At 41.8% G+C, this 27,270-nt stretch overlaps 1 protein-coding gene across 1 annotated transcript in view; it reads right to left on the bottom strand.

Annotated features, from left to right (window-relative positions):
• Window positions 1-643: 643 nt before the first annotated feature.
• Window positions 644-27,270, bottom strand: part of FAM13C (family with sequence similarity 13 member C) — a 46,060-nt gene continuing 19,433 nt past the window's right edge. Inside the window, exons 4-14 of the mRNA XM_070945759.1 lie at window positions 26,803-26,866; window positions 18,736-18,823; window positions 15,366-15,576; window positions 13,744-13,882; window positions 12,066-12,147; window positions 9,693-9,889; window positions 7,923-8,006; window positions 4,890-4,985; window positions 3,961-4,145; window positions 3,319-3,420; window positions 644-767 (exon numbers count right to left, since the gene is read on the bottom strand). Of these exons, the coding sequence (XP_070801860.1) occupies window positions 644-767; window positions 3,319-3,420; window positions 3,961-4,145; window positions 4,890-4,985; window positions 7,923-8,006; window positions 9,693-9,889; window positions 12,066-12,147; window positions 13,744-13,882; window positions 15,366-15,576; window positions 18,736-18,823; window positions 26,803-26,866 (1,372 nt within the window). The remainder of the gene's footprint in view (window positions 768-3,318; window positions 3,421-3,960; window positions 4,146-4,889; window positions 4,986-7,922; window positions 8,007-9,692; window positions 9,890-12,065; window positions 12,148-13,743; window positions 13,883-15,365; window positions 15,577-18,735; window positions 18,824-26,802; window positions 26,867-27,270) is intronic.

Genomic DNA, 27,270 nt, shown 5'->3' on the forward strand with positions numbered 1-27,270 from the left:
AGGGCAAAAAATCTCACAAGAGACTTGTCATTTTGTGGTTCTTGGTTAGATTGCTGGAATATCTCAGGCATAGGGGAAATTGTGCAATTAATTTTGAAGGGTTAATTGAACTGGGATTTCATAATTATGAGATTTTGCCCTTCCAGAATTCATAATTTTGGACATACCCACAAAGCCCAGCTGTGTACATACACACGGACTTCCCTGTGGGAAGCGCAGATCAAAGAAACGGCTCATCTTGCTTATTCCTTTGCCCTTCCAGTGTTGTGAGCATCGTTGTTCAAATGATGGTGGCCAGATAGTTTGGATATCAAGTATCCAAAATACGTTCCAGCAGAGCTTTGAGAGACCCGAGGGCTTCCCAAGCCACCTTCTTGAAATTGCATAGGGCTGCTGCTTCCCTTTAGCTCCGCAGCAGGCAAATGTCCAGGTGAAAACAGACTCTGGAATTAGGAGAGAATTCACAGGGAAGAACCTGTCCTCCTCCATCTAGTCACTCCTTCCTTGTGCAGTCCCATGCCTGCTCCACCACCTTTCTGCTGTGCTCACCTGAGCATTATCACCTTAAGGAAGCGCAAGAGCAAATCACTGGGCAGAAAGAGCCAGCTGTTCTCTTTTCTCACATCAGGAAGTTTTACTGGCTTCAGATGGTTTTGGAGATATCGTGTTTGCTGATGAGAACCTCCAGGAGGCGGAGTTTGGCCTTGATGTGCTTGTACTCCAAATATTCCTCTGACATGGAGATCCGATCTTCCTTCTGGGGACTCCTGCAAAACAACAAAATGGGCATTCAGACCTCAGCAAGAAAGCATCCAGGATTCATAACATCCTTCTGACCAGGAGACCAAGTTTTCATTACTTCATTACTTTAGCCAGAGGAGTCAAGAGAGGGCAAGGGAGTGGGAAAATCCAAATGAGAGCCAAGGAAATATCTGCCACCCCTCCAGGCACAGGAGATTTAGATGTTTATTTGCAAAAGTTAGCCCCAAAAGATTAAAGGGCAATAGATATTCTGTGAGGCAGACAGTTCCACTTTCTCTTCTGGGGCTTTCTGAGATCTTCTTTTCTTTCTCCTGAATGGCAGCAGGTATACATCGTTAATAAAGACTGCAAACCCTCACCAGGGCTGGGTTGACGGGTTAGCTGGACCCAAGTGGTGGGATTCAAATAATTTAACAACCGGTTCTCTGCCCTAATGACCGGCTGGGTGAGCGTGGCCAAGGGGTATGACAGGCAGCACTCGGCCTCCTGAACCCCCCTGGGAGCAAAAACGGGCTGCGGGGGGGGATATGCGCTGCCCTCCCCCATGCCCCATTTTGGGCCTAGGCCTCCCTGTACTTACCTGGGACCCAAAATGGGGTGCATGGGGACTCCTGGAAGGGGAGAGGCGGGGAGAGGCCAGCTAGCAATTTAACTACCGGTTCACGTGAACCGGCCCAAACCAGCTGTCCCCACCATTGGGGACAATTCCTGGCCAAGCCTCTGTCCATTCCTGCTGTCCCCAGGGGGGAAAAGATATCAGGGAAGGGAGAAACAAGAAATGGGAGCCATCATTGCACCAATAATATCCTCAAAACTCACAATTCTTGTGAATTTCTCCCCCACCAGAGATGATGGTGGGAAAATAAGTTATGTCCCTTAAGAACTGATGCTACACATGGTGCACCAAGTGAAAATGATTTCTTTGGGGGTAAGTAAACAGGGTTGCCCACTCTTTGCAAAAGAGCTACCTCTTCTAGGTATAAATGGCATGCACCTACTGTACTTGATATGATCCACTCTAGGTATTCTATTTGGCGAGGGGGTCCTTTCTTATTGGCGCCCCCAATTTCCAAAGCCTATTTGTCAAGAGAAGAGGGCCTTCTCCTGAGTCTACTCTCTTTGCATGTTGCTTATTGCTGCAAAGTTAAGAAGGAGTCAAGGCTGTCTCTTCTATTAGATCTTTTGAGTTGGTGATTGATGATGTTATATTATTTATGTATTTCAACCATTTTCTATTATTTTTTCTACCTGAGACCAGTGGTGGGCTGCTCCCGGTTCAGTCCGGTTCTATAGAACTGGTAGTAAAACTGGTGGGAGGCTCCACCCATCCGCCACAACATCAACATCATGATCTGAGCATGTGCAGAAGTGCACGAGTAAAACATGTGTGCGCATGCACTCCCGTTGCAAACCATAAATGTAAGTGGAACCCACCCCTGCTGAGGACCCTGGAGGTCAAAAAGTAGGGTAGAATGTGAAACAAATGAGTATCCCCAAAGCTATTTTTATCTAGCTTCTTTTCAGAAGATTGCTGAAGTTGTAAGTGACGTGCAAATAATCCTGCAGAATGACAATCTCCAAAGTGTGTGTTGTGACTTCAGTGTTCTCCTAGCAGTTCATGTGCTCATGTGCTCTGAGGTTAAAAATGTTACCATTTCCAGGAACACCAGGTGTCTAGACTGAAAGTACCTCTCTGTAAGAATCATTCTTCCTATTTCACGCATTTGGGGATAGGTACTTTCTGCCATTATACTATTCAGGAATCAAAATGTTTGGAATCGAAAGGTGCAGCCTACCTCCGTTTCAATAAAGAAAACACGAATACTTTTCTCAGTTATCACAAGCCTGGAAAATATTTATTTATTTATTTATTTATTTATTTATTTATTAAATTTATATCCCGCCCTTTTCCCCGAAGGGACTCAGGACGGAGAACAGCCGAGAATTAAAATAACATACAATATAAAAGTTAAAATAATTAAAAATAAATTAAATTAAACGGCCGCCTCAATTTAAAACCCCTAGCTATACAATTAAAAAACTAACCCATAAAACCTATTCAGGCCAGGCTGGCTTGCTGAAATAAAAACGTCTTCAGGGCCTTACGGAAAGTGCGGAGATCCGGGATCAGCTGTATTCCGGGAGGAAGCTCGTTCCAGAGGGCGGGTGCTCCCACAGAGAAGGCTCTCCCCCTGGGGGCCGCCAGCCGACATTGCTTGACCGACGGCACCCTGAGGAGGCCCTCTCTGTGAGAGCGTATTGGCCGGTGGTAAAAATACCCTGTTTCCCCCAAATTAAGACATCCCCTGATAATAAGCCCAATCGGGCTTTTGAGCACATGGCAATAAGGCCAGGCGCTTATTTCAGGGTACAAAAAAATATAAGACAGGGTGTTATTTTCGGGGAAACACAGTACTAACAAGCCAATGCAGTGATTCTTCCAACCCATTAAAAACTTCCTGTGGTGAACCATTATTTGGGGGAGGTTTACAATGGCTTAAATCAGGCTCTGCCCATCCATGGGGTTGAGATTTGACATGCACGCAACTGTCTCACCTTCCTGTTTGTCTAAAGAACTCTTCCTCAAATTCCCGTAATACTTTCCTTATCCTTTTCTTGTCGGCTCTAGTTTCTCTGAGATGTTCCAGAAGCACAGGCCTGCAAAAGAAGAACTGGAATTTTAAGATCTGAAAGATTGGAAAACTCCTAAGGTGATAGTCAGTTGAGCAAATCAGGGTCCCAAATAAGCATGCAGCATGACAGGCTGTCCCTTGGAGAGACTCTCCTTGAGACGGATGCACCCAACTGCTTATCAGAAAATGTCGCCTACCTAGTTCCTAGTGAGTTCAAAACCATATAATAAAACAAGTATTATATTTATGATTACTTGGTAGTAGGAGAAGATGAATTTACACCAATTGTGCAGATTTGCATTCTGCCCTAAGGATCACTTTGAACACAATTGCCAAAGCGAGAGATGGCACTTCTTTTCACTACTCTTTCCTATGAGCACTTAATAAGCTTGATTGAATAGAATAGAATAGAATAGAATAAAATAAAATAAAATAAAATAAAATAAAATAAAATAAAATAAAATAAAATAAAATAAAATAAAATAAAATAAAATAAAATAAAATATAAAATCCCTGATACCAAGAGGTGCATCATCATGTCAACAAGGGGGAAGTTGGCACTCACATGGTGGCCTCATGTAAATTGGACATCGAGAGAGTTGGCTGCTTCGTCACACTCCTTCCATCCTGAGGTGAAACAAAGGCGGGTTCATTCTCCTCATCCGAGTGACCCATCTGTGCCTCAGGAGGCCAATGGAGAGACCCGGTGGAGCTACTCTGAGGAGGTTCTTCATCAGAATCTTCCTCCTCCTGCTTGGAACAGGGAACAAGAATTATCAGGGTCCCTCCCTCCCTCCCCACCCATTCTTCAAATGAAGAAGACCAGAACATTAATTCCAGAGGACAACAATTATATGAATAAACAGACTGGCCTGCTTTGTATTTAAGTATTAGAAATGTTGGTTGGCCAAGGCTTTCTTTGCGTTAAAAGCTTGCAGACACTTATTCAAGGTCTTAGTCCTCGTTATTAGAAGAGAAGTGTAAATAAATCACACTTTAGCACAGTGTCTTTCTGGGATATATGTTTGTTGTTCTCTGAGACTCTGAGACTTAATGGATGTCCCAAAGATGCTTTTCTAAAGGGAAATGGACTTTTCTGGGTTTTTTCTTTGAAAATGTTATGCTTCTCACAAGAAGCTTTTTCAGTTCTGTCTTTAATGGAATTCTTTCAGAAGAAAGAATAACTGAACGGTGGTCTTTTTCCGTGCAAGTAACCACAAGTATATCTAAACCCCAGTGGTCACCAACAGCCTGCACTTTCCATAACTGTAAGAATTTGACAGAGATTATTTTGATACTACAAACCAGTAATCCCAATCCAGCCCTATTTGAAAGTATGTCCAAGTAAGTCCCCTGGGTTTTATTTCCTGAAGAATAAATGTAGTGACGAGACCCTTATGCATAAAACAAAAGCTAATGCGCAACTTGAAGAGAACCTACAAGAAACATCATCTGGTGTGGTGCATTTCTTCACACAAGCCTCATGAGACTTACAATAGTTGTAATCAAAGAGGGCGTTGCTAGAAGCTGCTTTATAATTCTGTATCTTTCATAAAGAGGCTTCATCAAACTCCTGTCTTCCTGGTTAACCTAGAAAGAAAAAAGTAAGGAGCAACAGGTTGGCTCTGAAGAAACATCTGAAATTTCTTCTTAAAAGTCACAATCCATCTCTATGGGGATTTTTAAATTCCAACATGAGGAATGTGAGACACAAAATACAGTGACACTTTCTGTGCTGACGGGATATCATTTGTCCTAATTTTAATGTTGTTCTACACGTTGGTAAAATAAACAGTTTATCAGAACTGACTCTATATGTCCCTTGCACACTACGGGGTTTTTTTTTCCTCCAAGAATTTAAAAAGATAAGACGTATGTTTGTGATTTGTAGTACCTTGTATTAGAGAAGCACCACTTCCAATCAGAAGTTAGACTGGTGCTCTACCATTCCTTACCACAAACTGGCACAATTTAATTCACATTCTCTGCCTAGTCTGCCTCTGGCAAAATTTTATATAACCAAATGTCGGTCATGCAACATTAAGACTGGCAGATCTTGGTCATTCCAGTCAAATCCCTTGCTGTCACTCTGCAATCTTAGGACATGATTCGGTACCACTTCAACATTTCAGGGAAGAATCAAGGAAGTGCTACAAGGGTGGAGCCTCCATAAAATGAATTATATATTGATGCCACCTTGATTTAGTTCATGGCAGCTGTTCAAAACTGTTGGAAGGGGTTTCAAGAAAAGTCCTCCTCTCTCGTAGAAATTTTATATTCAGAGCACCAGCTGGGCTGTTCCAGGCAGAAAAAAATGGAATTGAGGCGAGCAGGCAGATCTCTGCCTCAAAGGGTTAAAACTGAATGGTTCACAAGACATGTTATATTCCTAGACAAATATCCCAATCATAAGCTGGTTATGCACAAAATCTTGCATATTTCTGAATGTTCGGCTCAATTCCTAAAGATGCATCACAGATTTTAGAACATATTTTGCAGGGAAATATACAAACATTAAGAGAAAATTCAGTAAGGTATATTTAAATATTCAGATGCATTTTTGTATTTGGAAACATTTGTATATTAATGTAGAAATGGATACATACACTAAAGGGATACAGACCCAAAGCAGACTGGCATATCCTTCTTGGCTATCAGCCCTCAACTGTAATCCATCTTCAGTGGAGAACATACAAAACATGCATTGAGGGTTGTCACACTAAGACACACAAGCCCAAGTATTGATAAAGAAACAAGCTGTGCTAGAGAACCCATAAAAAGTCAAAATGGTACTGCAGAAGAGCATAGTCAATAAGCTCAGATCCAGTAGACAAGAAATAGATAAGAGGAGATACGATGGTTTAATAAAGGAGAGGAGAAAAACCATGTAAGCCTTTGGCCTGTAGGTGAGATGCAGTCCAGAGAAACCTTTAGTGTGGTTTGCAACGGGTGAAAAACTATGTCAAATTGACCTTCCCTCCTCTCCGATTGCTTTTCCATTTTTGCTAATTGCGCAACACTTTGGATGTCAGCTCCAAAAGCTGCTTCAAGGCACAGGACAGCATGAAGCAGCATCTGCCTGCAACATCTCAAAGCCCTTCTTGTTTGCTGAGTGGGAAGAGAAGCATCTTCCTCGACCAGCAACTGTATGAGGACTTAGGTATGAATGGAAGGATGTGGATGGAAGGAAAGGATGGGAATTGTGGTGATGAACGGTTGTGAATGTATGTCTCTATGGTGAAAAAGAGAAACCGTCAAAGCAAGGCAAGGCAAGCCAACCCTTGTTTCAGACTGGGTTGTTCCGTCTCTTCACATGAAGTGGCAGTTTCTACTTAACCTTTGCTGACCTTGAAAGATAAGGTGAAACCTGGTTAGGACTTGGATGGAGACTACCAGGAAACCCCAGATGATTGACTAAAGGAAGAAAAATCCCAGAAAGTGGCAATGGCTAAGCACTTAGATATTACGTGTAGGAGTTTGCATACGTGCAGGAATTTTCCTATCTTGAAGGCAAACCTCAGATAAGGAAGGTTACATGCACTTAGGCGCCAAGAAATGGCATTAGAAAATAAGACCCTAAATCTGTAAATAAGAGGAGCAAGAGAAGAGGAAGTGGGATATATGTTATACTTTAACTATAGCTAAACATTATAAGTGCTTAAGCAAGCAGTAATGGTTAACCAAAGATTTTAGTTACCTGGAAGATTCTGTGAGCCAATGATATGCTGCCAAGTACGCTGTAACTTGTAGTAAAAAAACTATATAATGTCACTTTGTAAAGCAATAAATTACCACATATACCCTCAACCTCTCTGTGTGTGGTCATTTCAACAATTACGTTCAATGAAAGCTCAGGCTGGCTTTAATTTGTAGAATTCATTAATTAATTTAAGTGTTTTCTAGCCCTTTCATCTGACCTATCAGTGGGTGTGTTGGTATCCCTGATTAGTGTGATGGGATATATCAACTGCACAAACTAGTTGGGAAAAAATGTACCAATATCCAGTGGTCCTGTACTTGTGAAACCAATGTGCATCTTCGAGAATGTGATGATACTGAGCAGAATGGATCATTCAATAAAACACTCTTGTGTTTTGGGACCAAGGAAGGGTGCCTTCCCTGTTGCTGTGCCCCCTATCCCCCTCAAGATCCAGATGGCTCTCATGAATTTCAGATAGTGTCCCACAGACATCTGGAGCTGGGTAGCTTCTAAATTGTGAGAGAGAGATAAAGGAAAGAGTTAAATGAGAAGGGGGGGATAGATAGATGATCGACAGATGATAGAGATGATAGAGAGATGATAGAGAGAAGAATAGATGATAGTGAGAAGATAGAGACAGATATGATAGAGCTAGACATAGTTCAGGAACCTATGGAACATGAGATGGTGGAAGGCTGCTTGAAGTATTGGACCTAATTCAACCTGACCTTGGCGTGTGGGCTGGGGAAGTTCAGAAGCCACCTCCTGCTAAAAATTCTTTGTAATGGCTAACCTGAAGTTGACCTCGCTTTCTAAGAAATACTTACAGGCCGTCCATGAATACTTTCAAAATACAGTAGGCTTTTCTGGAGACTGAGTTTTTCCAAAGCCATTTGCTTTTTTGTCATAGCCTAATTAAAAAAGAATGATTTATAGAAAAATTAACAATCGAGTGTTATCTGCTGGAAGGAAATCGGTGCACAAAATAATATGAATGAACTCGTGTGTTTTTAAAAGTCACAGGGAACATTTTTTTTTTTACTGCAGAATTTGGATGATGCTTGACTGCTTTAAAACTGGCTGACTCAAGGTAAGTAGGACCAACCACTAGGCGCCTACCTGTGAAATGCATCTCACTCATCGGCATTTTCTCACAGCTGGCAGTGAGCTCTGAATTTTGGTTCTACAAGCTTCATTTTCTCCTTGGATCAGACTGGATATTTTTTGCAAGATCCCTTTAGATTCATGGAACTGGGCAGACTTAGCCAATTACCTTTGTCCTTTGGGTTTGTCACAGACCCCCAAAAATTGATCTCAACCAGGGATGTCAAACTTGCAGCCTGCGGGCCAGATGCATCACATTGCTGGCCATGCCCACCCCTATTTTAGCGAAGTGGGGAAAAGTTGCAATACGTCATGTGACGACGTGTCACTGCGAGTTTGATACCCCGATCTAAACTGAAAGTAATTTTAATTGCCTACAAGGTTAAATTTGAAGATTCACATTTATGCTTCTAATGTGGTTTTTGAATTGACTACACCAGCAGACCCCAAACTTTTGGGTACCAGGGACTGGTTCTGTAGGGAAAGGTTTTTCCGTGGACCAGAGGGGGGATGGCTTCCTGTGCTGCCTGCATCCCATAGATGGGGCTTCGTTGTTTGTGCAGCCTGGTTTCTGGCATGCCGCAGACCAGTGCCTCTCCACGGACCAGGGGATGGGGACCCCTGGACTACACAAAGAAGTAAAGGAAGGTTGGGGGTGACTTAGACCAGAATTCCCCAACCTTTCCGGCTTTGTGGACTTGCAAGGGGAAGAGGGGATGGTTCCGTGTGAGTGGCTGGCATTGCTTGTGCAATTGGACTGTGTGTACACACACTTGCCTGCTGCTCACACAGGTGGGGGTGCACGCACGTGCTTGCCTGCCACTTCAGCGGCCTGGTTCCAAACAGCTTACGGCCTGGCAGTGGGGACCCCCAACCTAGACAACTAGCTCAGTTAATGGCTTGAGGATGAAGACTTTTGTTCACTCTTTGAGCTCCAACGTCCTCACCCGTTCCAGATTACAGGCATGACTCTGATTTGAAAAGCACCACAAGAGAGGCCAGCGCTGTCACATGTTATGCAGTATCATGCCACAAATGACATATTCATCTCTTTTCGCAGAGCATGCAACATCATTTTGAACTCATCATGGCTTCTACGAGAAACCAAAGAGTTTCTACCTAAACCTCAGAATCTCCAGATACAGCATTGGACACCAAACAGGCTACAAGACGATAATTTAAAACCCCTTGTGCTGAGGTGGTAAGACGTCACAACAGCCACATTTGTACCGGGTGACAATAATACACATTTGTATCCTAGTGCCAAAGACCTAGACTAATATACAGTTTTCTGCCCAAATGTTTGTACCTCTTTGGTTTTTCGCTCCTGTGGAGCTCATGCACACACACACAGGGTCTGCAAGTCAATGTGGAAGGAAGCTCATGAAGGTGATAGGACATGACAGAAGCCATCAGGCGCATGCCAAGCAACTCAGCAGGTAAACCAGGTTTGCCGGTTTAGCAGACCTAGATGTTATGCCAGAACTGGGTACCTTGATGTTCTCAGGGAGCCCGAGCTGCTGTCGCTTCTCTTTCAGTTGCTTCTTCACCACTTCCATGGTTTCCTCCACCGAAGGACCGGTGGGCGAATTTGCTGGATCCAGTCTCCCAGCCTCTCTGTCTGGCTGAAAGCTCCTTTGGCTTCTTTTGATGTGGAAGCTCTGTTCTTCTGACATTTTGAGTTTCAGCTCTGTGAGAAGAAGGTCCACACAATACCTCAACTGAGGAAACGCCTGCAGCCTACAGCTCCTCAGTTCATAAAAGGGGAATCGCATGACCCCGGGATACTGCAACCGTCATAAAACATGAGTCAGTTGCCAAGCGGCTGGATTTTGATCACGTGACCATGGGGATGCTGCAAGGGTCGTGAGTGTGAAAAAAAATGGTCCCCTTTTTTCAATGAGGATGCAACTTTGAAAGGTCACTAAATAAAGTGTTGTAAGTCGAGAACTATCTGTAATATCCTGTGGATTGGGGTTTGGGTTATTTTTTTTTACAAAATTTTGGTGTGGCACAAACAAAAGGGAAGTACAGATCAAAACTAGAGAAGGCAAGGAAGTAAATTATCCTGCCTGAAGGCTATTTCGGTGCCCTTCCCCCACCCCTCCTTCTCTCAGTGGCCTCGGCAGGGTAGAGCCAATTTAGCAACTCAGCTTCCAGCTTTGCTCATTAATTCTCTTCCTTGCACTTTATCTGTTTTGCATAGGCCTTGGTAATCAAATGGAAGCGGTAATCGTATGGATCAGATTACTCAGCTTTTTAAGATTTAAAAAGATGTCATTAAAAAGTCACACTGCGTATCTTCTGTTTCTTGAGGAACGTATTTGATCTCTGACATCCTCCAGTGCACGCTATCATGAAAATGTCTATGACGCCTATCATCTGATGCAGTGGTAGGATTCAAAATTTTTTACTACCGGTTCTGTGGGCGTGGCTTGGTGGGCATGGCAGGGGAAGGGTACTGTAAAATTTCCAATCCCACCCCACTCCAGGGGAAGGTTACAGCAAAATCCCAATTTCCTCCCAATCAGCTGGGACTCGGGAGGCAGAGAATAGATGGCGGCGGGACCAGTCAGAGGTGGTATTTACCGGTTCTCTGAACTACTCAAAATTTCCGCTACCGGTTCTCCAGAACTGGTCAGAACCTGCTGAATACCACCTCTGGTCTGGTGGAAATCTGACACTTGGGACATATTGAATAGGGAAATAATAGTTTCTAAAGCTGGTTTGGTATCCTAAGATCAAGCTTGGCATTATAGGATTGATGGATGAGAGGTATCCACATAATGAATCTGTTAGCTCTGCAGTAGCTCCGTCAGTGGAGAGCTGGGCTGATCCAGGAAGTGGCTGAGATTTAAGGTTCCTGGAAAAGCCACAGAAACCAACACTGCTGGGTTTGCATCTCCAACAAAGTGTGAGTGTAAGGGGGACTTCATTCTTCTCTCTAGTCTATAGGAAAGTCTGTGGGTCAGGGAGAAAATATAGCATTTTCCAGGGATCCTTTAGAGTGAATTAAGGTTTGGGTGCACAGAGGTTCTCTGTTGTGGTCCGTCAGCGGCCAGCAGAGCTGGCAGCAGATTCGGACAGTGAGGATGTTGGGGAGGAACATGGGCCAGTCCTGGAGTCTGTGGAAGGCTCGAACGAGGGCTCTGAGTCAGAGGCAGAGAGGTGGCCAAGGCCATCTGGGAGTTATTTGCTGCCTCCAGAGCCTCTGAAGTTGACATCAGTGAGGCAGAAGAACAGCGGGAGCCTGTTCCCAGTGTGCGCATGCACAGAGCTGCCAGAAGACAAGAACAATTAAGAAAACAGGGTCGACTTTGGAGTAAGGCTTGGAGATGATTGACCACTGGAGATGATTGAGGAGCGAACGGGATGTGAGCTTTTGCAGGAAGCAATTAGTTCATCTGGTCGGTTCAAGCTTTGAAAAGTTCTGTTAGACTCTGTGCCAAGTTTGGCCTTGCCCTGCATCTGGCAATTAGCTTTCTGGCAGCATTCCAAGGGAGATAAGGTGGGTGTTCATAAGCATTCCCCTGAAAGACTAATTGTGAAGCCTTTCAGACTGGGAATGACAATAATTCACAGCCATATGAATAAAAGAGTTTTGCCGGGACTAAGATTGTGCTTTATGCTTTCTAAGGAAGCCTAGGTTAGAACATTCTCAGAGAAATCCTTCATATACGATTTCAAATGCCTTTCTGCCCTGTTAGAGTTGAACTGGCTTTTCTTCCAATATGAGGGACGGGGTAGAGAACGCAAGTGCCCCAGGATATGATTCTGTCCTTTTTTCCCTATCCATTAGGCTGAATAACAAACACTGTAGCTTCTTATACTGTGAGAAACTGGCTAGACACAGTGACGGTGTGTACCTTTTAGCTGTTTACGACTTTTGGCCAGGTCATTCATCCATTTCATTACTTCGGGATTTGATATTTTGTCAGCATGGGAAGGCTGCACAGAAAAGGGAAGAAAAAGGCAACTATCAGAAAGTGGATTGTAATGTTACTCTCATCAACACCAATACTGAAATCACACGTATCCCTGCCAAGGTACAGTTTGGTATTATTTGTCTAGAGCAGTCTAGATTCTCAACCTTTTCTTCACCCCCTTTAAATACCTTTTGTGGCCACAGATTATGGCCACGGACCCTCCCCCCCCCGAAGACTTAACTCAAGATTTAAATCGTAACATTTCTTCAAGCCTTTGTGGACCCCTTGTGATGACATTGTGGTACCCTAGGAGTCTGCAGATCACAGGTTGAGACCTTCTCTAGTCTAGAGATGCCAGATCAACTTTCCAGGTAACATTGGAGGGTGATCTAGATCAGATCACAACTGGTCTGGACAGTCTTCTGAACCTAAGAACCATCTGGTCATTCTAAGGGATGAAAAAAGGCTGGATGAGAAGAGTTATTTCTTTGCCAAGGGCTAGAGCCATCTGCAAGACCTACCAAGGGGGCCTGGCTTGCTGGTGGTGGGATCAAGGAGAAACATGTTTTCCTCTCTCTGTCATGCCTCTTTTCTTTCTTTCTTTCTTTCTTTCTTTCTTTCTTTCTTTCTTTCTTTCTTTCTTTCTTTCTTTCTTCCTTCCTTCCTTCCTTCCTTTCCTTTCCTTTCCCTTCCCTTCCCTTCCCTTCCTTTCCTTTCCTTTCCTTTCCTTTCCTTTCCTCTCACTTGCATTTATTTATTTATCACATCTATGTACTGTAGCTGCCCATCTCACAGCACACCTTAAAATCATAGAATCCTAGGACTGGAAGGGACCTTGGATATCTTCTAGTCCAACCTCTTGCCCAAGTCCTTATTCCATCCCAGACAAATGGTTGTCCAATCTTTTCTTGAAAACCTCCATGAAGCTACAGGTCATCCTCAACTTATAACCTGGCATGATTTTCTCTTGTTCACAGCCAGGAGTGAGACCACTCTCAATAGCCTTTAGCAGTATCAGTGCTAAAGTATTTTTCTTCCTTGTTTAAATATACCACACTATAAACATAAGTATGAATTTATGTTCTTTTCCTTCCCAAGCCATTTAGTCTTACTTTACCAGATGAGTCGATACAGTCAGGATGTACTTTCCCCTTTGGTCCTGTGTAATGACGGAAAACTAATTACTGGGGTTTTTGCTAGTCTCCATAGTAAGAAGTTAATCTGCTATTTCCTAATTTTCCTGGTAGTTGGTTGTTGCTGAATGCTTTGTTTGGTGTGGTAAGATATGCAGATAACCCAGACTTAGGCATTTATGACATCATTGCTTAGCTAACTAAGCCTTCATGAGGTCACGTGTTTAGTATAAGGTTACTCATAGCCTCTCTCTGGTCTCCCAGAGCTGACACACAAGCATGAATCCTATCTCCTACAGTAGGTACTCAGATAATCCAAAATTTCTTTGCTTTAGCACTTGGGAACATCAAGAATGACGGAAACCACCCTCCACCCCCTGGGACCCACCAAGCCCAGATCTTCTCCTTCTCGTTGCATTTAGAAGCAGCCCCTCAGTCCTTCACGATCTCTGTGAGGGATCTGGCTGCTCCTTTCAGCTCCTTACCCGGTAATTCTTCTCCTCCTCAAACTTCTCTTCATATTTCCTGATTCTCCTCTTCAGGCTTTGCAGGTGCTTTGTGAGCTGTACCATGGTCTGGGGCACTTTGCTGTCCTCACAGCTGCCTCTGGAAGAACTTCTTGGCCTGGGACATTCACAATTATGAAAATGAGTTTTATGAAACTCATAGATTTTATGAAAATTATGAAAATTAGAGTACCATTTCTACCAAATAAGGGCTCCAGCTACCCCGGAGTGCTATGATGATATGGGGAGATGGAAAATAAAGAGGAAGAGAGAAGAAAAGATCGGGGAGAATTACAGAGGTGGAAACCTGCCCTGTCCTTGTTGCATTAAGAACTACATAATCTCCAGAAGCCAGCAGGTGATTTTATAGCAGAGCCAAATAAATACAATCACCTAAGAAAGAATTACGCTGCAGCTAAAGGCATAATTATGGTGGTCAGTTGAGGAACAGCCACTCCGGACACAGGTTGGGCAGCTTATGTGAAATGCTCAAAAGCTCCTCCACATCTACAAGTTCTGGAGTTGTCACATGTACTGTATGATTATCAGCAGACGCTTCCTTTGGGCTGGTGATTCTGCTCAAAATGCTGGAACACGGATGCCTTGGCCTGAAACGGGCCCTGCTAATGATTTTCTTCTGAAGAGAACAGACCCAGAGAAAATCCTGGAGGTAGGAACCTCACCAAAGTTCTCACAAGTCTCACTGAGGGCATTTAAGAGGCTTCAAGGATTTTCTACACAGGCCTTAGCTTCGATTAGCAAGACTGGGGAGATGCACGTTCTAAACCTATTATCATATTTTGCACTTCCTTTATTGCGTATCATTGCATATTCTTGTTTTATTGTCCTTTGGGCTGCAGTTATTGATTTGGCACACAGCTAAAAGTCTCCTCAGTAAAACAATTTATAAATTCACAAATAAAAGTGTAAATATTGGCATATCATTGATTATTAATTTTAAATAAGCAGTTCTTTTGTAATGTATGATTTCTGTCCCCCCACATCTCACAAATGAAAATAAGAAAACCTTCCTGACAACCTCTTTTTCATTATTGGAGACCTCCTTGTCTGAAACTTCTAGTTCTCTGTTGTCCTTTTTCACTCTCTGCTGGGTTGCCCTCCAGTGATTTAAAATAGGAGCCAAGACGCTAACTCGCCTTATAAGGTTATGGTAAGGACTGTCTCTAAATCAACCACACTGAAGGAATGTTTACAGTGGAACAGCTTATTAGTTTTACTATTATTAAAAACCTGGAGGCAATTTGCTTTCTTGAGTAAATGAATTCATAACTGTTGACTCTTAGCTGATAAAAAAGTTTTTGAAGAGACCAAATAAGGGCCCAAGCAGTCACTCTGGGGCAGCAGGATCCCTCCGGCAAAACTCAGTGTAGTTTGAATGATGCATCTCATCAAGATTTGCAGCTGTGGGAAGGGCTGCGGCCCTTCACCGAATCTGCGGCACCCCCATCGATGCCAATTTCCCAGGAAGAAGGGAGCTTCTGCTTGCCCCAAAGTAGTGCTTCCAGAAGAAGACAGTTTTGTCCTTAAAGGAAAACAAGGTTGTTTGCACTTGGAAAATGGAAAAGGTTGGTGCAGCTTACATCATGAAGAGCTGAGCACTTGGTGGAGAAGGAGCCGATTCAGGGTCTAAGTTAAACCTCTGGCTTTGGCTGAAAATAGAGCAGCGAGGAGACAATAGAGGATAATCTCCATCCGTGATGTGATGCAGCAGCCTACAAGTCCCTAAAGCATCTTGGTCTTCGGGTCCATTGTCAGCCTCCGTCTGGCCTTCTCTGTACCTCTGAGCAGGCTCTGGAAGGTCAAGGATCAAGAGGTTTCTCAGGGCAAATTCAATATCATCCCATATTAAAACAGAACTCAAGTGCCACCCCAAGAAGGAAACACTTCCATAACAGACTAGAATAAAAATGTCCCCCCCGCCTGAAGATTAGATCAGCTAAGGAGAGTAATTGATACCAGTGACAAATTGTAATTGACACAACTCTGGGAATCAACTTGCAGATTTAGAAGGCATCTTAGCTTATTCAATTCTTGCTGCCAAATATGCAGCCAGGCTAAATGCTCGATTATGATTTTGCCATATTCTAGTTTTCGCAAATGGAAGGTACCATCTGGGACGAAAAGCAATAAATAAACAATAACAATGGTTTTTTTTTCTATTTACACTATTATCCAAAGCAGCAGCAGATGGTATTTACTGGCTTTACATATTTTTAAGCTTAATTGATCTCTCCTTTCTACTAATTTGTGTTGCATACAAAGATACCAATAGCCCTTGTTATTAATGCTATTATTATTTATTATTTATTATTATTATTATTATATTATTTGAATTTCCTTCCCTTCCTTCCTTTCTCATTTTTTATTACTATTGCATCTTGTGTTGTTTACACACACACACACACACACACACATACAAATAGAGGGAAGGTTGGAAAGACAGACCCATTTCTTCTGATCCAATCAAAATATCAAACACATAATTATGAATCTTAAGAAAAGCGAAGCCTGTAACCATTTAACCAAAACGTATAAAGCATGCAAAATGAATTGTTCACAATATAAAATTTGTACGCCGAAATGATTTATTGAACCAAATAACTAAGATTTATGAAAGAAGTAGCGCTATTAATAAGTCTGATTAAAGAAATTCAAAATACTTAACATTCTGGCAAGTGTAACAATGCATCTGACTTTGCTTTCATTCCCATGATTTCTGAATTGACAGCTTCTATCATTTATGATCATGGATCAATCAACTCTGCACAATTCACATATAAGGTCGGTTTAAATTAAAAAGTAAGTCAAGTTCCTTTCTTTTACATAAATATTTTCCAGTACTTAGATGCCAAGGGAAAAACATCCCGCTAGCAAATGGCAATCCTTAAAAATTCTGCCCAGACTTTTGTTAATGCTCTTTTAAAGATATGAAGAATTGAATGATAGGTCTTTGGTACAGAAGCATGGACTCTGCTGGCGTAATTTAATTAAGCATTGAAAGATAACTTTGTATGCAAGAGATACATTGAAAATCAGCCCAGAAGTGATAATATGTTTACAAGAAACCATGATGTGTCCATAAGGTTGACTCAGCCTTCCATCCTTCTGAGGTGGGTCAAATGAGGAGCCAGATTGTTGGGGGCAAAAGGCTGACTCTGTAAACCGCTTAGAGAGGGCTGTAAAAGCACTGTGAAGCGGTATATAAGTGCTAAGTGCTAAGTGCGATTGCTAAAGGCCCACATGCAAGGCTTACAGCTACATGCGAAGTTCTCCCTTGCCCATCGATGCCCTCAGCATTGTCAATGTGGCTCTTTAGTAGGAAAGATAAAAGAACAGTCTTCAGAATCACCTAGACAGGGATGCCCAACCATTCAGTGGGAATTAGGATGTTTTTTCAGACCCTTTCCATTAAAGCACTGGGTCCCCATATTGGCTTTTTATTGTTGTTACTATGATTACTTCATCTGGCCTCAAAACTGAGCTATGATTTGGAGAGCCTTAAATATTTCCCTTCCCAGAATTTTTTCTTAGCTGATAAGCCCACTAAACAGGAGATAGAGAAGGGCTAATGACGGCAACAGGATGTTATTGTTAATGTTATGTTAGACCAATGCTTACCTTGAACATATGGGATAAAATAGGATCTCCCAAATACAAAGGAAAACAAAGGATTTGAGTGTATTAATCTTTCTATGGAAGGTTGATTTAAGAAACATATGTACACCTCACGTATGTATTTATGTATGCATATGTATATATGCTTATTTATCTGTTTAATTAAAGTAAATTAATTTTTGTTAGGATGGAATTGAGCTTTTACAATATATATATTTTCCTAAAGCCACCACTATTTATATGATGCAAATAAAATTAGTTACTATTTTTCCCTTATTATGCCCTAAACTAGGGGGGTCAAAGTTGATTTCATTGAGGCCCACATAAAGGTTGTGTTTGATCTCTGGGGGCCAGAGTGGGCATGGCCAGGGTAGGCGTGGCCAGCTTCGCGTCATTCTCCTGTGGTAGCCTGAGCACTCTGCCAGCGAGAATGGGCTCCCGAGCGCCATTTTCAGCTGTGACAGGGTCCTGAAACCCAGCGATGAAATCCACTTACCTTCACTACCGGTTCGGGCGTGCTCTTGCCTGGGAGCATGCACATACTATGCGCACGTGCGCCTCTTCTGTGCATGTGCAGAACCTTCAGCGCATGTGCAGATGGTTAAAAAACAGGATGTAATGGCATCCTGGCAGGTGGGCAGAGCCTCCTGCCGCAGGCGTTACCGGTTCGGTGAGTCTAACAGAACCAGGTGGATTTCACCGCTGCTGCAACCTTCTGCCAGAGAAAACGGAGCTCAGGAAGGCCACGGGCAGACCTTCTGAGCTTTGTTTTTGGTGGTAGAGGCACCAGAGGCCGGTCCTTTGCTGTTTCCAGGGTGGCCCTACAGGCCAGATCTAAGCACCCCATGGGCTGCATCCAGCCCCCGGGCCTTGAGTTTGACACCCCTGCCCAGGGGTGAAATCCAGCAGGTTCTGACAAGTTCTGGAGAACCAGTAGCAGAAATTTTGAGTAGTTCAGAGAACTGGCAAATGACACCTCTGGCTGGCCCCAGAGTGGGGTGGGAATGGAGATTTTGCAGTATCCTTCCCCCAGGAGTGGGGAGGGAATGGGGATTTTGCAGTGTCCTTCCCCTGGAGTGGGGTGGGAATGGAGATTTTGCAGTATCCTTCCCCTGCCACGCCCACCAAGCCACACCCACAGAACCGGTAGTAAAAAAAAATTGGATTTCACCACTGCCCCTGCCCCTAAACTGTGATAAATCTTATGTTCTCAAATAATGCCTGAACTCAGACGCTTTTGGCAGATTCACCAATATACCACATCACATTCAAAGGTCTTCAGGGCCCTTTAAGGATGAAAACCCGAGGGCATGCATTAACTGAACATTTTCTTACCACCGCCGCAATCTCTGTCAATGTGCATGCTGGTTGAGGCAGATGAAGAGGCTGGTTCCTCTGAAGCCACCAGCTGAGGACTGTCTTCCTGATTTAGCAAAAAGGCAGAAGAGAGGTCAGTTGCAGAACTGCAGGACAGGTTCCATTTCTTTTTGCCCTGGTAGAGATATTGCATTTTTGGAAGGACTAAGACATGGTTTTCATTTCCCTTCAAGCTCTAGAACAAAACAAGCAGTTTGTCATCCCTTTCTATAGGCAGTTCCAAGAAAGCAAAGTTAGTTATCTCCTTGTGTTCTCTCTGGATATCATATCCCACGTTTCACACAGAACGTGTTAATCCATCAATATGCTTCTGTACAAAAATCTTGCCTTTTTCATCTATCAAGTGAGTGTGGAGACCCATGGAGGTGACTGTTCTGTCCCCCTTCCCCACACAGGCAAACACGCAACCAGGCATGTCTGCCAAGATTTTATTAAGCAATCAGACTAGAAACCCTTGCAGATAAGAGTTTTGGCAGTAAACTGCGAAATGTCTGCCAAGTCAATTTTCACTCACAGTAAGCAAGAGAGAGTTTATCCTCAGTCTGGTTCAGTAGCAAAAAGTAATCCACGAAGCAACAGTTAGCCAAGGTCCAATTCAAATATGCACAAGCCAGATTTCAGGTAACGCGATGTGACTCTCAGGTTTTTAACTTTGATCGTCACAAAGCCTGAAGAGCAATCACACCCACTTTTATTCCTTGTGGGGTGTGGCTCAGTGACTCAGCTCAATCTCTGGCCCTCCCACACCTCTTTCATTGCTGCGCACGCTTCTCCCTCCGACGCTGCCTGGGATCAAGCCAGGATTCATCATCCTCGCTCCCTCTCTGTTGTTGTTCCAATAGCTTTCCTCCTGGCATATCCCAGGCTGTTCCTCTTGGAACCTGAGGCATTGCCAGAGAGGAGGGTCCTGGAGAGGGAGGCCTTGTCAGTTCCTCCCCATCACCTTCTGAGTCCTCTTCCTCTGTTAGGACAGGCTCAGGAGTCAGGGTCACAACAATGACCTTGAGGGAACCTTCCAGAAGCCATTAGGATTACCTCAGAGAGCTGACCACAGGGTTCTTAGGGCAGGGGTAGGTTCTACTTATCTTTACTACTGGTTTGCATTGTGCCCCCGCAGCTCACTATGAGGATGTCCGGGTCAGTGGGTGGAGCCTCCCACTGGTTTTACTACCAATTCTTGCAAACCGGTCTGAACCAGGGGCAACCCACCACTGTGTTAGGAGGCCCTGCATGAGGGCCTACATGTTTATCATCCCTCCAAAACAGAGGTCTTCAAACTTGGCAGCTTTAAGACTTGTGGACTTGAAGTCCACAAGTCTTAAAGCTGCCAAGTTTGGGGACCCCTGCTCCAAAAGAAGTCCAGATACTAAGGAATTCAACATAGACTGAGTGAACAGTGTTGTCCACAAAAAGTGTAGTCTCATGATCTAGTCCAAATTGGAGGACATCATTGGTCATTCCACAAAGAAAGGGTTAGCTCCTATGAATCCCAGGAAAATAAGGAGTACAGTAAAAGAATGGAAATAGGCGTAAGTTCTACGTTCAGAGAAAATACATTCCTTTATTAGATTCACTTCCTGCATCTGTCTGATCCATAATTCACCTCTGACACCCACTATGGATTATGGGGAAAAAGCAGCCAATAGAATATGTGATTAGAAAGAAGGTTCCTGGTTTTAGCAACATTAATACAGTGAAGTTCCAGTTTTTGAAAATTTATCAGCTTTGAGTATTTTTACCACCTGATAAAAAATGGGAACATTAAAATAACAACAACAATATTGACTCCAATTTAAAATGAATTTGGCTATTACCTAGTCAAACACTTAGAATTTAGATCAGTCAAACTAGAATACTCTCAGTTTTTAATCTGTTTCATGACTATCATACATACGACAAATGATGCCCTTTCAAAAGGGGAAGAAAGATTTATTGAACAAAAGCTTTGAACACTTGATGATTCTCCTTGAGATTCAGTTATTTGATGTCTGAAGTTCTCTAATAATATTAAGAAGAGCCCCATTAAATAATATCATTATATAATTTCTCTTTGAAATAAATGAATAGTGATCAACAAAGCATCAAAATGAAACCACCATCATAAGTAATCACTTACAAAAACCTCTCAAAATACAACACAAGGAAGGTAGTCAGGAGGAGAAAAAGAAAGTATAATTTCTGGTTATATTAAGCTCATGTATCAATGGCTGAGCTTCCTCATTCAACTTTTCAGAATAACAAGCACAACAGGGTTAAAAGGACCTTGGAGGTCTTCTAGTCAGGGGCTGCCAGAAAGAAGAGAGAGTCAAGCTATTCTCCAAAGCACCTGAGGGCAGGGACAAGAAGCAATGGGTGGAAATTAATCAAGGAGAAAAGCAACCTAGAACTAAGGAGGAATTTCTTGACAGTTAGAACAATAAAATCAGTGGAAGAATTTTCCTGCAGAAGTTGTGAATGCTCCAACACTGGAAGTTTTTAAGAAGAGATTGGATAACCATTTGTCTGAAATGGTATAGGGTTTCCTGCCTCAGCAGGGGTTAGACTAGAAGACCTCCAAGGTCCCTTCCAGCTATTCTATTCTATTCTATTCTATTCTATTCTATTCTATTCTATTCTATTCTATTCTATGCTATGCTATGCTATGCTATGCTATGCTATGCTATGCTATGCTATGCTATGCTATTCTATGCTATTCCATTCCATCCCATCCCATCCCATCCCATCCCATCCTATCCTATCCTATCCTATTCTATTCTATCCCATATTTCTCTTCTCTTCTCTTCTCTTCTCTTCTCTTCTCTTCTCTTCTCTTCTCTTCTCTTCTCTTCTCTTCTATTCTATTCTATTCTATTCTATTCTATTCTATTCTATTCTATTCTTTTTTTTTTGTAAATATTTTTTATTTATTTTTTCAAATGTAAACATAAAAACATAACTTTCAAGAGCAAAAATCTCGATCTGGTCATAGATGGTTACCACGTTTACATTCCTTTCACAAGCTCAATTCACAATTTCCATTACATCTTTTATAAATAAACAAAAAAAGAAAAAAAAGAAGATAAAAAAGAAATTCAAAACTTAAGAAAAAACCAATTTTACCTCAAGTTTAACATTTTCATCTATATAAATCTATTATATAGATGAAAATGTTATATTATATACTATATATTATATACTATAAATCAGTTTCAAATGGGTGGAAATTAATCAAGGAGAAAAGCAACCTAGAACTAAGGAGGAATTTCTTGACAGTTAGAACAATAAAATCAGTGGAAGAATTTTCCTGCAGAAGTTGTGAATGCTCCAACACTGGAAGTTTTTAAGAAGAGATTGGATAACCATTTGTCTGAAATGGTATGGGGTTTCCTGCCTCAGCAGGGGTTAGACTAGAAGACCTCCAAGGTCCCTTCCAACTATTCTATTCTATTCTATTCTATTCTATTCTATTCTATTCTATTCTATTCTATTCTATTCTATTCTATTCTATTCTATTCTATTCTATTCTATTCCATTCCATTCCATTCCATCCCATCCCATCCCATCCCATCCCATCCTATCCTATCCTATCCTATCCTATTCTATTCTATCCCATATTTCTATTCTATTCTATTCTATTCTATTCTATTCTATTCTATTCCATTCCATTCCATTCCATTCCATTCCATTCCATTCCATCCCATCCCATCCCATCCCATCCTATCCTATCCTATCCTATCCTATTCTATTCTATCCCATATTTCTATTCTATTCTATTCTATTCTATTCTATTCTATTCTATTCTATTCTATTCCATTCCATTCCATTCCATCCCATCCCATCCCATCCCATCCCATCCCATCCCATCCTATCCTATCCTATCCTATTCTATTCTATCCCATATTTCTATTCTATTCTATTCTATTCTATTCTATTCTATTCTATTCTATTCTATTCTATTCTATTCCATTCCATTCCATTCCATCCCATCCCATCCCATCCCATCCCATCCTATCCTATCCTATCCTATTCTATTCTATCCCATATTTCTATTCTATTCTATTCTATTCTATTCTATTCTATTCTATTCTATTCTATTCTATTCTATTCCATTCCATTCCATTCCATTCCATTCCATCCCATCCCATCCCATCCTATCCTATCCTATCCTATCCTATTCTATCCCATATTTCTATTCTATTCTATTCTATTCTATTCTATTCTATTCTATTCTATTCTATTCTATTCTATTCTATTCTATTCTATTCTATTCTATTCCATTCCATTCCATTCCATTCCATTCCATTCCATCCCATCCCATCCCATCCCATCCTATCCTATCCTATCCTATTCTATTCTATCCCATATTTCTATTCTATTCTATTCTATTCTATTCTATTCTATTCTATTCTATTCTATTCTATTCTATTCTATTCTATTCTATTCCAAACTTCCTGCTCAAGCAAGAGACCCTACACCATTTCAACAAATGGCTGTCCAATCTCTTCTTATAAAAACTTCCAATGTTGGTGCACCCAAAACTTCTAAAGGCAAGCCATTCCACCAATTAATTGTTCTAACTGTCAAGAAATTTCTCCTTATTTCTAGGTTGGTGCTCTCCTTGATTAGTTTCCATCCATTGCTTCTTGTTCTGCCTCCAAGTGCTTTGGAGAATACCTTGACTCCCCTCTTCTTCGTGGCAGCCCCTTAGATATTGAACTGCTGTCATGTCATCCTTATTATTCCTTCATTTCATTAAACTAGACATATCCAATTCCTGCAACCGTTTTTTTATGTTTTAGCCTCCAGTCCCCTAGTCACTGAACTAAAGCAGGCATTCTCAATTGCAATAACACAAGCACTTGCCAAGGATTAATTTCTGCTGTTTTCAAGCCACTGATGCTTAAGACTACACATTTGCTTAGATGCACACTTCTGATCCGAAGGTCAGAGGCCCTCACACAGAGTCAGTGCAAATAGATATTCTCTTGTAGCCTTCCTTCCTAAGACCTTTAGTTGTATGATTCAGACAGCATTAGACACCCAGGTCCCTAACTGGATGCACTGGACAATGTCCCAATTCTCTTCAACCTGTGTGGAGTCACTCCTCCCAGCAGTCTCTGGTGCTATGCAAATGCAACCAGTGACTCATTCGGCTCCAACCTCTGGTGCTATGCAAATGGGTAACATGATCCACAGGATGAAGTCCCAGTTCTCTTCAACTTGTGTTGAGCCACTCCTCCCAGCAAACTCTGGGGCTATGCAAATACAATGCAAATGCAACCAGTCATTTCTACCGTACTGCTGGATCCATTTCTAATGCGGCATCATTTTATCTATGATGGAAATCGAGGAAGAGCTTCGCTAAAATGAACAGTCACTAAAAAGACTGTTGCCTAACTTTTCCAATTTCCTCAAAAGTATTTCTACTTTCCTCAACCAAAATAAAGAACTAATTGGGTGTGGACACCAGAGGTGGCAATATGTTTTATATAATGTGATTATATCCCCCAACACAATTTTTACATAACTTCAATTAGTGTGATGCAGTTTTAAGGGGGTGTAGCATCCTGTGCTACTTTCAGAATCGATTCTGAACTATTTGTTAGAATAGATTTAAAAGGATGTTGTATCACGAGGAGTCCCATCCTGGCTCAAACACCCTCCCTCTTCAATAAGGAGAAAACGAGTGTGACGTGTGGATTATAATAAATCTGAAGAAAGGGATTTTTAACTGCAGAAGATTCTGGAGCTCTCAAGGGAAATCATCAAAATCTTATTCACAGGCCAAATGGTCTTATTCCATAGTTCTACCTAATCAAGCATAGAAAGTCCTCAGAGTTAGGATACAATTAGTCTTAAGATTCTCAGAGTTTATTTTAAGAAAAATATTAAAAGCTTCTGTAGGAGAGACCAGGCTGAGCCTGAAGGAGGGGTCAAATGCATCATTAGTCTTGAGTTCCTTTGCATGCACAAGAGACCTAACTCCAACTCAGTTAACTCCATTAACTCTTATCTACCGCTAATTTGTCTTGACCGTTAATAGTTCAGATTCTTGCAGAAAGCTAGCCTAAAATAAACTTGTACTCATTTTGGACCTATTCTTGACTCCCAAGTTCTTGCACTGCTTCCACTTTTTAAGTCAAGAGACATGGGCTTGATTGTTGATGCCCCCTTCAAAATTTCAATCACTTAAGAACCGTTTCACTTTCAGCATTTATAAACCTACTTGGATGTTTTCATGTGGTTGTCCACAATTTGAATGAAGTCGACAAAACAAGCACATGCAAATAACCTCACAGTTCATGCAAAATGCAGAACTATTTTGTTTTCCTTGGCACAGTCCTCTAAGGTTACCATAGGACATACTGTGGATTTTCTTCTCAAGCCCTAAGTTCAAGAAGAATATTTGCAGCGTCATGGGGAAGACTTTGGAGAGGAACGAAGAAGGAAGGTTTGTCCAAAGGGAACATTCAATCTGCAGCCCTCGTGATCTAAACTCATTCGTCTTTGCTGTCCTGAAATAGCAAATTTTATCACAATAGAATTTTTATTATACATGTTTCCCACAGAACCCTGCAGATATGTTTTTATAAGCTTAGTGAGGATGCTATTCTATGCCCAAATTCAAATCAACAATACAGAGTCATTTATTGTCTCCACTAAAATGTTTCCTCAACGATCTTCAGTTGGTTCTTCCCTATTCAATCAAGCCAGGAAAAAAATCTCTAAAATTCTTTCTTGGAAAACTGTTTTCCATATTTATCTTGCTGTTCTATCAGCCAGAAAGCCTAATACTCATCTCTTCCAGTTTTGCACATCCTTTCGCCCTTCTCTAAAATTCACAAAACACTTCTTAGGCATCCCATAATATCTTAGAGACTGAAAAGGTTTCAGAGTCTTCAAAAGCATTTCAATATTCAGAACAGAATCAAAATCCAACTATGGCCATGCTAGAAACTCATGAATTATACAGCTTAGTCAAGTGCATGATTTATAAAATACACAACCCAAAAAAGGGGCCATCAGTTTGGCACCCAGAGATGGTCAAGCCACAATACAAATGTGCCCAATTGTGCAAAAGTCTACCTTTCTCAGACTTTTATGACAGCATTTGCATTCATCAATGTCTTATATTTATCTAAACTAAAGCTATATTTCTGATATTTTTGATTCAATCCAATCTGAAGAAAAAGGTTTTGCTTATTTTTCTATTAGTTTTGCAGATTCCTCTATTATTCCACATGAGACATATCTAACAAACCAGCATTCTGGGTTACGGATCTTTGATTTGCCCAGGTTTAGCTCTTGTAACTAGAGGGAAACTCCCTAAAATTTGGGTTTAAGGACTCTGTGTGCTTCCTACCGGTATTTACTTACTTTCTTCTACAAGTGCTTTTATGTCACTTTAGCCCCCCCCCCCAAAAAAATTGAACAGTTTAGAAAAGTGTTATATAATAAATTACACAGTACATACAGTCAGTGCTGGGCTGCTGCCAGTTTGGGCCAATTCAGATGAACCGGTAGTTGCGACCTGTGGGTGGGCCAGCCAGGCCACCCACCCCAGTACTCTGCCGTCCTATTTAGCCGAGTTTTTTAAGCTGTGTGCATGCGTGCAAGCCGCACGAGCGAGCAAAGCACATGCGCGAAAGGCTGCATGCATCCGCGCACTCACATTTCTGGTGTTGGGCGAACCGCGTGTTAATTCATGTGCTGCCCACCTCTGCATATAGCATGTCGTTAACAAATAATATCATAAAAATCATAAAACCCTAATAACTATAGCAACACGACTGTACCACATACATGAATGGTATGCATAGCTGGCTGGGGAATTCTGGGAGTTGAAGTCCACACATCTTAAAGTGGCTGAGAAACACTGACCAACATCATCATCCTCTGCACCCCCCTGTCTTTGACAGAATCCCAGCCCAGTAAGATCATTACTTGATGCCTGAAGGGAGCACCCTCTTCCATTCCTTTTATTAGCCTAAAGAAGATGCCAATACCATCTTAGGCCAAGCAATTTGGGGCTTCTGATGGACTTACCTCAGTGAGCCTTTGCAGGTGTTCAGCGGCATCGTTTGGTGAAATGAATGCACTTTGATCTGTCCTGCAAAATGGGAAGGGGAGAGAGAGAGAATCACAGACCCTTCAGCCAACCAACATAACTGGAGTGAAACTCCATTAAATGAACCCATTTCTGGATTTTGCTTAGTTTTTTAAAAACAGACATAGGAGACGGAGGGATCCACTCAAAAAAATATCAGAGTGGAATGCTGGGTGATAGAAAATGAAAGTCATTTCCTAAACCTCTTTAATGCATTTACAGTCCTTAAAAGTTTATAGAAATGTATTCACTGTAATTATTCCTTATGTTATTAATCTAATCTTAATAAAGCTCCTACTCTGTAGTAATGTAATATATATAAATGGATGATTGAGGGAGGGAGATGTTTTCTTTAATTAAAAGCAGTAGGCCAATACTTTCCAAAACAAATGCAAGGTTTGCACACA

The sequence above is a fragment of the Pituophis catenifer genome, unplaced genomic scaffold (assembly GCF_029215685.1).
Source record: "Pituophis catenifer annectens isolate HBS135680 unplaced genomic scaffold, rPitCat1.0.hap2 SCAF_6, whole genome shotgun sequence".
NCBI classification, from domain to species: Eukaryota; Metazoa; Chordata; class Lepidosauria; order Squamata; family Colubridae; genus Pituophis; species Pituophis catenifer.